This window comes from Raphanus sativus, chromosome 6 (assembly GCF_000801105.2).
Source record: "Raphanus sativus cultivar WK10039 chromosome 6, ASM80110v3, whole genome shotgun sequence".
Lineage (NCBI taxonomy): Eukaryota > Viridiplantae > Streptophyta > Magnoliopsida > Brassicales > Brassicaceae > Raphanus > Raphanus sativus.
In genome coordinates, this window is record NC_079516.1 from 17,991,229 (window position 1) to 18,003,918 (window position 12,690).

The 12,690-nt window shown below is 31.8% G+C and overlaps 4 protein-coding genes across 6 annotated transcripts; 1 reads left to right on the forward strand and 3 right to left on the reverse strand.

Moving 5' to 3' along the window:
* The first annotated feature begins 24 nt into the window (after positions 1 to 24).
* On the forward strand, positions 25 to 1,945 carry LOC108805952 (protein NSP-INTERACTING KINASE 2). Of its 2 annotated transcripts, none has more exons than XM_056989916.1 (8): positions 25 to 374; positions 472 to 604; positions 676 to 747; positions 838 to 990; positions 1,124 to 1,195; positions 1,273 to 1,332; positions 1,503 to 1,600; positions 1,717 to 1,945. In XM_056989916.1, the coding sequence occupies exons 1-8, from the start codon at positions 257 to 259 to the stop codon at positions 1,812 to 1,814; spliced, it is 804 nt and encodes a 267-aa protein (XP_056845896.1). In that variant the 5' UTR covers positions 25 to 256; the 3' UTR covers positions 1,815 to 1,945. The 2 variants fall into 2 exon arrangements, with proteins under 2 accessions (XP_056845896.1, XP_018433450.1); XM_018577948.2 differs by having other exon boundaries at positions 29 to 374; positions 847 to 990.
* Positions 1,946 to 1,995: 50 nt separating this feature from the next.
* On the reverse strand, positions 1,996 to 3,736 carry LOC108805951 (uncharacterized). 2 transcript variants are annotated; one of them, XM_018577945.2, is made up of 2 exons: positions 3,564 to 3,736; positions 1,996 to 2,985 (listed from the first exon to the last, which is right to left on the reverse strand). In XM_018577945.2, the coding sequence occupies exon 2, from the start codon at positions 2,976 to 2,978 to the stop codon at positions 2,172 to 2,174; it is 807 nt and encodes a 268-aa protein (XP_018433447.1). In that variant the 5' UTR covers positions 2,979 to 2,985; positions 3,564 to 3,736; the 3' UTR covers positions 1,996 to 2,171. The 2 variants fall into 2 exon arrangements, with proteins under 2 accessions (XP_018433447.1, XP_056845895.1); XM_056989915.1 differs by having other exon boundaries at positions 3,436 to 3,736.
* A 1,270-nt stretch (positions 3,737 to 5,006) lies between these two features.
* LOC108806038 (ceramide synthase LOH1) lies at positions 5,007 to 7,193 on the reverse strand. The gene is made up of 6 exons (XM_018578053.2): positions 6,811 to 7,193; positions 6,258 to 6,475; positions 6,015 to 6,170; positions 5,756 to 5,941; positions 5,489 to 5,673; positions 5,007 to 5,395 (listed from the first exon to the last, which is right to left on the reverse strand). Exons 1-6 carry the CDS (start codon positions 6,946 to 6,948, stop codon positions 5,364 to 5,366), a joined length of 915 nt encoding a protein of 304 aa, XP_018433555.1. The 5' UTR covers positions 6,949 to 7,193; the 3' UTR covers positions 5,007 to 5,363.
* Positions 7,194 to 11,234: 4,041 nt separating this feature from the next.
* Positions 11,235 to 12,354, reverse strand: LOC108810002 (basic leucine zipper 43-like). Its single transcript, XM_018582132.2, has one exon. It carries the CDS (start codon positions 12,143 to 12,145, stop codon positions 11,639 to 11,641), a length of 507 nt encoding a protein of 168 aa, XP_018437634.1. The 5' UTR covers positions 12,146 to 12,354; the 3' UTR covers positions 11,235 to 11,638.
* Between the last annotated feature and the right edge of the window lie 336 nt (positions 12,355 to 12,690).

Genomic DNA, 12,690 nt, shown 5'->3' on the forward strand with positions numbered 1-12,690 from the left:
CGTCAACAGAATATACTCTCAAAAACAGTAATGATGAATATTAAATAGAGAATATAGAACAAATGAGCTAAAACATTCTAGAGGAAGAGGAATCTCATCCACCGAACCAAATTCTCTTGCACAACCACAAATCTTCTCTCGCCTTATTTTTATTTCGATCTTTTTGTCTATACGCTAACATCTCAAATTCTTCACCTTAGAAAGTACTAAGCACACAAGTCTGAGTGCAGGAAAAACAAGTTTTTTTCAGACAAAGATGGTGCACAGAAGAAGAGAAGTTAAAAAGAGTTATGTTATGTTCTCTTCAACCTTCTTCTGGATCTTTTTCCTCTGTCTTTCTCCTGCAGAGCTTATACACGGTGTTAACTTTGAAAGTAACATTCACTAATAAAATCTTCTTTCTTTCCTTCTTTCTATTTATGTTTCTTTCTTCCTAAAACATGTTTTTGGTTGTTGTTGTTTCCTCTATAGTTCTTGCTCTAGTAGATATCAAGAGTTCACTGATTGATCCTCATGGAGTTCTAGTAAACTGGGACAGCACAGCAGTTGATCCTTGTAGCTGGAATCTGATCACTTGCTCTGCTGATAATTTTGTCCTAAGCATGTAAGAACTAAATACACAAATATATAATGTAAGCATGTGTTTACTTACGGTCTTTAATTATATGTGTGTAGAGGAGGTGCAAACCAGGACTTGTCAGGAACTCTTGCATCAAGTATTGGCAATTTAACATATCTTGAGACTGTGTCAGTGTTCATCTCTTAATAATGTAGTTTTGTTGTTTATTTTAGTTTTCTAAATAAAGTTTTCTAAATTTTTATTTTTTTTGGATATACATATAAAAGGCTATTGCAGAACAATTACTTCACGGGAAATATCCCTCCTGAGATTGGGAAACTGATGAAACTCAAAACACTTGATCTATCTAACAATAACTTCTCTGGTGTAATCCCATCCACTCTTTCTCATCCCACATATTTTCAATACTTGTAAGATTACCCATTAATTTTTTTATTTTTTTTTTTGTAACTGAATTACCCATTAATTTTCCAAATGTTTTTTACCATAATTTATAAAAATAATTATATATGGAGGGATTTTGTGTTTAAATTTTTGGAGCAGGAAGCTGAACAATAATAGCCTGACAGGAACAATTCCTACCTCAGTGGCAAACATGACCCGACTAATTCTTTTGTACACACTCTCTCTTTATTTCCTTTTTCTTTTCTTCTTGTATGTATATTTGCTTATACATTTAAAATTTTCTGTAGGGATCTGTCCTACAATAACTTGAGTTGTCCAGTTCCAATATTACATGCCAATACATTCAAGTAAGTCTATTCATGAAAAGGAACTGTTCTGTTTTACTCTGTTCAAAGGAAAAAAACAGTGTCCTTTTCTGCAACGTATCCACATTTTGACATTTGTACGTTACCATAATTAATTATACTTAGCATGTAAAATAAATTTTTATGTAACATTTGATCTACTTGTTATGCAGTGTAATGGGCAATCCTCAGATTTGTTCAACAAGAACTGAGGAATACTGCAACATGACTCATCCTAAACCAACGTCACTTACTTTTAGCAGTTCTGATCGTAAGTAAAATCTAAACTTTCAACTATGAAAAGAAAGGAAATTATGAAATCTTTAGAATTCTAGAGACTGTAAGCTAAAATGGGTTTGTTTTTACTTTCTTTGTTGTTTGATGAAGCATCTGATGGAAGAACAATAAACCAGAAATTCGCTGTACAATTTGGTTTAAGCCTTGCATGTATCTGCTTGCTGATCATTGGATTTGGTCTTAATTAAGATAAAACTGTATTTGAAGATTATGATAAGAAGGATGTAAATTTGTAAAAGCCAAGGCTTTATCTGTGAATCTCACCTGTATATAAATACTACAGTTATGGAAAGTTAATAAACAAGATTTGTACACAAGCTGTTTCACGGTATGGTTCACTATATATTGTGCTTTTTGGTGAACCATATATAGTTCTTAATAAACTTAAGATAATTTTTCCCAAAACAAAAGAAACAAAACTGTTTGCAATGAGGACACAACACACCAACACCTAAGGTCTCTGTTTTGTCCAAGGAAAGCTAAGCCATTACATAAGAAAACAAGAAACAACTTTTGAGAAGCTGAGGCAAACAGCTGCTTCAGAATCATGTATATAGATCAGAGTCAAGCCAAGCATCCTTCTTAAGACCAGTTCTCGAAGAGTACTTCTCCAAATCTTTGCCCACACTTGCAACATCCAGACCCGGGACGATGCTCTTCAGCAGAGCACCGAGAAATCTCACCACAGAAGGATCAAACTCAGGCCACGAGACCACCAACGCCCCTCTGATATTCTTCAGCTGACATCTGCTCAAAAGCGAAGCACTCAGACCATCTACAACACTCCCTGATGGGAAGTAATCCAGTTTCAACCGAGACGCTATTGCTGCTTTCTTCTCGGACGATGTCTCGAGCTTAGCAGCTAACGCCTCGTCCGGGGAGAGCCTCCCTCTGAAGTTACGGCTCTGAATGGAATCCAAGATGATAACCCTCTCGGGGACAATGTCTTGTCCAACGAGCAGTCTCGAGACTAGGTTAGACCGTTCAGGAGAGACAGGAAGCTGAACGGAGACCAAAAGGATGGAGCTGTTGTTGTTGGTGGTGTCAGTCAAGGAGTATATGTTGCAGGATCTGTCTTGTAGAGAAGGCTCGAGGGTGTTTCCGGAGAAGGGGAGTTCGGGGAGGATGAGAGTTGCGATGAGAGTTTTCTTTGAAGGTAAGGTGTGGAAGATGTAGAGGGAAGGTGAAGAGAGGGATATGATGAGGAGAGATGGTTTGAGGGGGAGTTGGGGTTTGGGGTTTGAGAAGAGGATGAAAGGGGAGGGAAGGGGTTGTGGTGGGGAGGCGAAGTTGTTGAGATCTTCTTGGAAGAATCTTGAAGGTGGAGGATTCTCGGTTAATACGTCTTCCATTTTTTTCCTGTATCAAAGAAGCTAGTAAGAGGCAGTCAAACAGAACATACAGAGATGCAAACACACACATTATCTTTTTTTTTTTGACATCACACACACATTATCTTATGTTCCAAATAAGAGATCTTAGTGATATTATAAGGACATGTAAACAGAACTTGCAGCAATACGAAGTAAACCGGACGAAGACTTGTGTTAGTTAGTGCTCAAAAAGAAGTTGACTTTTCATGACTAGATTGTTCGTGTCCATTACAATCAATGGAACAACTCAAAAGAAGTGCTTAAAGTAAATAAAGAGATCTGAGAATCAATTATGTAAAACCCCAACATTACAGATCTTATGCTAGCTAAATCATCCGAACCCCCCCCCCCCCCCTCCAAAACTAATCACAGAGGTACATAAGAATCCATCGTTCTGAGGAACTAGAACAATTAATTAAACTTTTACATCTCTAACCTTTTTTAAATCTCGAGAAATAAGCAGAGGCGAAGAGGAGTAAAGTCTCAAACTTTTAAAGAGAATCGAATCGAGAAAGATGTACAAGTATCGAGAGGCAATCGATTAGAGGAAGAAGTGACAAATACCTCTGTTTTTTCTTAGGAAATACAAATATCGATGAAGAAGGAACCGAACAAAAGAGAGTTTCAAGTTTGTCTGTCTTCTCGACCAAGACAACTATGAGGATGCTAAAACGGTTTTAGTAAAACCTCTCGACACAAACCCACAAAGACGCTCGCCTCTATTGTGCGCCGCTCAGAGCAATAATATATTCATGAAAAGCACATAACAAAGCAATATATTTATTTTAATAAAATCTGTATTAGTTAAAAATACAGATTTAACTATATTATAAATTAAAATTAAAAATATATATTTTAAAGTTTGGTCAACTTAATATTATTAAATATAACTTAAATAGAAATTATAATAGATATTTTAAATAAATAAATGATAATAATCATTTAGTGATTTCTTAATTATTTATTGATTTTTTATTTTGAGATAAAATAGAAAATTTAAGTTCAACGATATTTATTTTTTATAAATAAAAATAATAATAACTTAGTGATTTTTCATTTGAAAATACAACAAAAATATTTTAGTTATGTAAAAATAATTTAAAATTATATATATACAATATACTTATGTTTAGTTACAAATTTGAACTGATTAATAATAGTTGAAAAATAGACTAATTAATAATAATAATTGAATTATAATATTTAATAAACATAATAAAATATATATATAAAATATTTGGTATGATGAATAATACTGTATCAAATTTGGTCTCTTGGGGTAAAACGGATTTGTTAAATCCATTATTCAAACTGAATTATTTAGGTGCTTTTATTTTATTTTTAAATACAGTAGTACTAGTAGTAATATTAAGAATTAACTTGGATATCAGAATTAAAAATATATCAATCTCAGACAGGGAAAATTGGCATTTAAATTCTCAACTATTTGAAATTGGCAAGTTTAATCCTGAACTATCACTTGCATGATTTTATTCCCCAACTAACAGTTGACTTGGCAAATTAGTGACCGAAAAAGTCAATTGTGAAATCATAAACGATTATCGTTAGTTTTATATCAATTATTTCCAGCATTGAATTTGAAAATTTTGAAATCTCCAAATTCAAATCTTTAACTTTGAGTGAAGACGATTTCTGGTGACGGAAAGCGGTTTCCGGTGAAAAGAGAAAAAAATCTAGTACAATCACGAAAATAAACATCACTGGAAACCGTCTTTCCGTCACGAGAAATCGTTTTCACTCAAAGTTAAAGATTTGAATTTGAAAATTTCAAGGTTTTCAAGTTCATTGACGGAGATAATTGATATAAAACTAACGAGAATTGTTTATGACTTTACGATTGACTTTTTCGATCACTAATTTGCCGAATCAACTATTAGTTGAGGAATAAAATCATGAAAGTGATAGTTCATGATTAAACTTGCTGATTTTAAATAGTTGAGGATTTAAATGCTCATTTTCCCACCTCGGACATTGGAATTTAAGAAATAAAACTCCAAAAAAGCTCATTTTTCCTGAGAATTATTCGCTTACCTAGCCATAAAATGTTATGACAGTCGGTTACAAAGCAATTGTGTTATTCCAAAACAACAAAAGAGGTCCATAAAATAACACTACAGAAAAAAAAGGAAAAAAAAAAACAAGTGAAGCAATGTCTAAACAAATCTCAAGAAAACCGATCCAAAAATGCAATTCCCAAAGTTATCCAAAAACCGGTTTGTTCTGGTTAAGATCCTCCCCCACTTTTAAAATTTAGCAAACACCCAGAAAGATGAAATGAAATGAGAAGCCTGAAAGTCCTCTCTGTTTTTTTTTAAGAAATAGAGATTCCCAAACGTGCAATGATCAATCCTCATGTTCATCATCGCTTTCAGAATCTGCAAAAAAGACACAAAACTTTTTTAAAACCTCTACTTCAATGATCCAAAAACATTAGATTACACTTTTAATACGATTTTCACTAAACGTACCGGATCTGACATCTTCGCTAAGCTTGCCTCGATCCTGTACTTGTTTCACAAGCATCCGGTAAATCAAAACCCACCAGAATATATGAAGCACAAGCAGGCAAAACAAGAGTGTGTTGAACATGTAGTAGTAGATCGGTCCTTCGATAGGATGCTTCTCCTTGTCCACAGTCATAATAATCTGATAGCTGGCATCTCACACAGACACAAACACATTAACACACAAAGTCTAAAACACACATTCAAGATAGAAGTTGTATATAAACAGACCTCGTGCTCCAAAGGATCCAGAAAGGATAGTAAATGAGACGTAGAACCACCCAAGACAAAGCAAAAAGCACAAACGAAAAGGCTGCTATACTCTCAAACCCGCTATACTTAGACATCTTCCCAACTTCAAGGAACACATCGCTCGCGTCATGGAGCGCAAGAACAACAGAGCCAGCACGAGAGAATCTAACCACATACAAAGAACATCAAATGTAAAAAGATAGATCCTTTCTTCTCAAGACAGTATATGTAACATTACCTGCAGATGTAGGAGAGGACGATGAGGATAACAGTAGTGATATGATGACCCATGGAAACACCAAAGTCAGAACGTCTTGTTTCCCAAAAGATCAACGCGAATATAGAGTAAGTGTAGAACCCAGCTGTATACATATATAAAAACTTCAACTTTATCCTGCAACATACCAACAACAAGAAGATGATTTTCATTAAAGATCACATCTCTAGCAAAAAAATCAAGGAAAAAAAAACTCTTTTTTACTTCATCTGTTGGTTAGGCCAGATCTGATCTCCAGGACCAACCCAGAAGTAGAGAGTGTCTGTAAACCAAGGCTCGTTGTACGTCACAGACAAAGCAAGCACCTCAGCTGAGAGGTAGTAGATACACTTCCAAGCTGACTCTTTGAATTTTCTGATTTTCGTCTTCTTGTTATTCTTTTTCGGACTCTGCCTTCCGTAAATAAACAACCTTCCCACTTTCTACATTCATCAAAATGGAACCAAACCGCAAGAAAAAAAAATTAAAAACTTTCTCTTAACAATCAGCATTGCATTAACGTTACACATAATGTATATATCTATTTCAACAACATGAAAAAAAAAACAATCTTCATTGATAAGCAAAGATTCAATCATAGACAGGAGTGACAATAGTAATGATAGCTCACAAGGGTCGTTACTAAAAGTAGAAACTAGAGATGCACATACTGTATATATATATATACTATAAGAAGATGTCAAAGACATGTACTTTTATTATTGTTGTATTAAATGCGATTCACAGAGACGACAAAAAATCAAAAAGTTGTTGGTACCTCGAAGACGAATCTGTCGAGAAGGAAGCGTATGGAAGGGAAGAAGACAGCGAAGAGAGGCAACCACACGAAATCCTCGTACGTAGGGAACGATTCGTGCTCCCAATTGATCGATTTCACCGATTCGAGGAAACCCATCTCGGTAAAGTTTCGGACTTTGCGCTAAATCGGATTCTTAAATCATCGGAGGGGGTTGACCAGATTGATTGAGAGAGAAAAGTTTGATCAAATGCGATCGATCTCGAATTTCCGATTTGATCTAATGGTGATGGAGATTGTTGATCGGATCAGAGTTAGTCTCGAGAGATTTGTCGCTCTGAGAGATAAAGAGTGAAGAGGTTTGTTTTACTTCACGAAACGGAAGGATATCTCAGCATCTGTGGATCCGTATCTAAGACAGGTAATATATTTATTTTAATTATTTAATAAATATTTTACACAATTATGGGATGTGATTTTCTTTTACAATGAGTTAATATTTTTAACACAAGAAATAGTAGATTTATGGGCTATATAAAATAAATATATTTTTTATTTAAATAGATATATCTTATAATATTATATTATTTGAGAAGTTTTGAATATATCGTGTTCGTTTTAGTTTTTAGTTAATTACAAAGTTACTTTTAATAAATTAGAAATATAATATTTAAATATCATTAGTAAGATTTTTTAGTTTAGTAACTTCTGTTAATTAAAATTTTAATTTAATTTATTTTGATTTTTGCAAATAATGTATATAATAAAAGGAAACATTTATAAATAATAAAATTTATATTTATATATAATATGATTCCATTAAAACATTTACAAAATAATCTTAATATTAAAAATAAATAAAATTCTCTTTAAAACATAATTTTAAGCGACAAGAATATATTTTCAAAAGTAATAAAAATAATATTTATCTATTTTCTTTGATGAAAAGAAAATATATATAATGTGATTTCATAAAAACAAATTTTACAAATATAATTTTGATATTAAGAAAATATATATTATGTCCTCTAACTACAATTTAAGCAACATAAAATATATTTTGAAGGTAACAAAAATATTTTATTTATCTCTATCTATTTTTATATTGCATAAAATATCTTTGAACCCATGAAGAGAGAAACAAACCTTAAAAACAATTTTGATGAAAAAAAATTCAATACCAAACACATACAAACTTCGATTCAGCTAATTATAGAAGTAGGAATCAAAAACCTCAAAATCAATCCGTCATTTGAATTTGATTGAAAATATTATAACCTAGAAGAAACAAATACACACTAATAAAGTAAAAACTTTGAAGAACTATCAAATTCATAAATAATGAAAATTTGTATATTCTAAATAATAATGTGAAGTTCTAATAATGTTATGTCCGTGATAACATTGAATATGAAAATATATATATAGTAATATGTACTATTTTCAGAAATAAGAAAATTAATAAAGAAAATTAAATTAATAGTTAATTATGGTTTTCAATGAGTATTTAATGTTTAAAACATTGGATTGTGACAAAAAGGTAAAAGTGAAATTTTATGTGATGGAAGTGTAAAAGTGCTTTTAGTATTAAAAGTGTCTACTTGTGATATAATGAATTGGGAAAATGTCTAGTAATGTAAATCTTTTGAAAGTGAAGATGTTAAATTTTTGAATTACTATAACGAACCAGTTGAAAAATGAAATTTAATGATTTAGCTTATTTGGTATTGAAAAAAATTATTATGTAAAATAAAGAAAAAGTGGAGATCACCAACTCCACATGTCATTTTCTATAAATTTTTAATATTTTTGTATCTTTTTAATTATTTAAACCAATAATTTTATCATAAATTAGATAAATTATTTTATTTTTATACAAAAATTATATTTTAAATTCTATATAAATAGAGATTAGGTTCATTTAATTTATATAGAAAATAGTGATTAGTTAATAAAATAAAGTGTTAATTTTTGTTAACAAAATTATTGTAGTATCAAAAATATAAAACTGAACTTAAAAATATAAAAAACTGAATGTAGATTGAATGATCAAGTGGAAGAAAAAATGATATTGAATATTAAAAACAAAACCTATGGTGCTAAATCGTGAAACATATAGTTTAATATACATTTTAATAGTCTGGAAAATGCACTAGGTTTTTAGATTGTTGGGGTACTAGCACCCTCCGTGATTCTTTATCTTTTTGTGTTTTTCTATAGAATCTGGACTTGAATGGCAACATGTAGAACAACTACGAAATAAATAAGATGCGATTCAAATAATAAAAATATAAAAATATATAGATATGTAGAAATTTTTGTTATATATTTATAAATATATATAAATGTTTCTATTTGGTACATTGTTGTTTGCGGTTATCTAGTCTAATTTAGTAGTTAAGAGTCAGTTCATCTCGGGTCGTGGGGTGAATTCGATTCAGTGGATAAAAAATACAACGACGTCCCAATTAGGTAGCGTAAGATCCATATCAGTGATTCTAGGTGTTACTAGATTTCGTCGTTTGTATGTTGGATCAAAATCGTGTGTGGTTGTAATTTCATATTCATTTTGATGAATGAAAGTTGTTGATGAATTAAAAAAAAAAAACTACGATGAGGCTAGAAACATTTGAAGCGTCTTTCTTCTTTCATTTCGAACTTAACTCATCGTACCATATGATTTTTTATATAACTTTGTTCAGCAATTAATCGATACATAATTGAATATATCTAATCCGGACGAGTTAGTCCAGTGGTACCCCGAGGCTTCGGCTGAGGGAACGCGGGTTCGAAACTCGGGCGGGGAGGCGTGTCCAGGACCTTAACCGGTACAGACGCAGGCTGGCGTCGGGTCTAGGTGGTGGGCTCCGAAGGGGCCAACGCATGGTTAATCAGAAAAAAAAAATTGAATATATCTTTTCTATTAGACAGCGTAATGGGAAAGTGTCGGACTTGACTTTTTCTTCTTTCGTGAAGGGCTAATAGCCACAAAGAATATTGTTCAACTGTTCACTTTTTGCATAACGAAAATATTTGTTCGGAATCATTTTTAACACAGACCAACGTTTCTGAATATAAGGATCGTGGTGTCTACTGTGTCTAGGTCCAAACCAATTAGCAAATACTATTCATATATTTTCTATATAGTAATTATCTACAGATAAATCGACCAAATCCTAAGCTGTGCGATTCCATATGGGTTAATATTGGTTGGTAATAACATTAACTGGATTCTGATTTGTTTTCTCAAAGTACGGGTATATTTTTTGTTTATTTTTTTAAATTTAAATTTTATATTTTGGGATTTTTTTGTGATGATATTTATATATATTTATTGTTAATTTAATTTGATAAAATAATCTTTTAAATAAATGAAATACATTGTTGAATATAACATTTGTCAATAGATCATAATCTTATTTTTAATAGAATAGATCTACCGTTATTTAAGCATGGTAAAAAAACTAAAATATCATTACAAACTATAAAGATTAAACCAAATTTGGTGTAACAGTATTTGGTGTAAATTGCCAATGAAATAAATGATTATGTCAATATGTATTTCTCTTTTAAAAGAATAGATGGTAAGAGAATAAATATGTGAAACTTGTGGCTGAAAATTAGTGTAGTTTATAAACCTTTTTTGCTGAACTTTTTCATATTTTATAACCTTGTGGTTGAAAATAAACGACTAGTGTGTTTTAGTAGGTCAAAAAGCTAAACCTCGAAGAAAATAGTAGTACGTCAAATAATAGTGCTCAAGTTTAGCATAATAGTAATGCGCCAGGTGAAATTCAAGAAAACATTCTTGGTGGGTTTGTCACAGTCGGAGTGATGATTTAAACGGATAAAAAGGTTTGAGAAAAAAGTTGATCAAAGCAATAAGAAAATAAAAAATCTGATGATTAAGTATTACATTATATTACAAAAACAAATAAGAAGAAGGGCCACCATTTTTAGAAATCTTTTGTTTTATTTCGTGTTCGCCATGAATGATTTCGATGATGTTTAGTGCAAGTGTATTTATGCGGCGAACAACTCTCCCAATTTGTTAATAGAGGTCGTCATATCTCATCTTCATTTTATTACACCACTTTTCTTTTCTTTCTTCTTTTGTTATTTGTAACAAAAAATATTTAAGTTAATTTTGCTCACTATTTTGTCTTTTGTTACTCTTTCTATAAATCTCTTACGTGTTCGAAGTATTAATGTCAGAATATATACTTCAAACATTACTTTATGGTTCAGTCAAAAAAAAAACATTACTTTATGGGGAATATTGATGAGTTTAAGTAGATTTTCTAAGTAAGAATAACATTGATTCTGATGTTAATGAATTATTACATGTCGACATAATATATGATAGTGGAACATGACAATAATTTACAGAATAGCAAAGTGTGAAATTAATAACCAAAAAGTCACATAATGACGTAAATATTTTGATTATTGTTATTTACAAAAAAATAAATTAATGGAAATGCGAAATATATAAATCAATTAGAATCCGAATCTGCAGAGCTGTGTAATATTGTGCATGTTATTAATCAGATATGTAATGTACTATTAATACGTTACCCGGAATGTCTATAATTATGATTACTCACAAGTCATAATAAATTAAAGATATACAAAGAAGAGAGAGTAGATAACAGAAATATATATGCTCAAGAACTAAGTCAGTATTATTTAACTTCAGTATATATACTTATGCATACAATATAATATACTAATATATTTTTATTCGAGAAAGAACCAAAACTCAAAATCCCCTCGATCTTTTTCTGTTGATACAAAGAAAACACAAACCATAATCTCATTCCGAGAACTCTCTTACAAAGTTGTTGTTTTAGTCGTTGTTCTTATTAGATTTTAGTTCACATACAAGCTGTCGGAGTTCAGAAGCTTCTTCTTTGAGTTTAGAGTTCTCTTTCAATACGCTATCTTGAGTCTCCGATACACGGTTCAGCTTATCAATAAGACAGTTGTTTTCACTGCGAAGCCTTATCACCTGAGACCAGAGTTCATCAAGATGTCTCTGTTTCCTCATCCTCGACCTCCTAGCGGATTCTCTGTTTGAAAGCATCCTCCTCTGTTTCCTCTCGTCGAGTACGATGATGCTCTGATGATGATGATGCTGATGATCTTCGTCGGAAGTTGAGTTGTTGCTCATCATGAGATCTTGACCGTTGGATGATGATGAGAAGTTGTTGTTGATGAGATCATTTAAGTATGTTAAGGAAGAGGAAGATGTTGGAGATGACGGCATGTTTATCATGTTGAATTCCACCGGAAGTGTTGCTAAATTTTCCGGCGATAAATATTGACAATATGCGGTGATTCCCGCCGGAATCATTGATTTTATTTGGTTTATAAGAGTGAAAGATGAATCTGAAAGAGTTTGTATAATTAATTTATTTTTGTGGGAAGAAGTTGGTTTAAAGCAAGAGGGAGTAGGAGGGTTTTATAATGTTGGAGAAATAGAAAAGGAATGCATCATGGAAAAGTGGGTTCTATGGATAGTGTGTATATTGTAGAGCATATTATGCAAAAATCCTATTTAACCATAAGTTGTAATTTATTTAAACAGAATACTGAAAACCTTACATACTCATAGATCATTTAAATAAACGGCATATTTGACGTGATTTCACAATTTATTGAGGGAACTTGACTTGATTACTTATTGTTCAAAGCTTCTTCTCGAGAATGTGATGGTGCTCGGAGTGATGTTGTTGTTGTGGGTCTGAGTCCATGGTTTCTATAGATAAGATGGCTCTACTTACCCCTCATTCTCATATTTTCTCCCCTTTATTGCATGCGTTATCTCACTTAGGTTATTTGGTTCTCTATTTCTACTCTTGCATGTATCATGCATGTATGGTCGGTTCCCAGTCAATA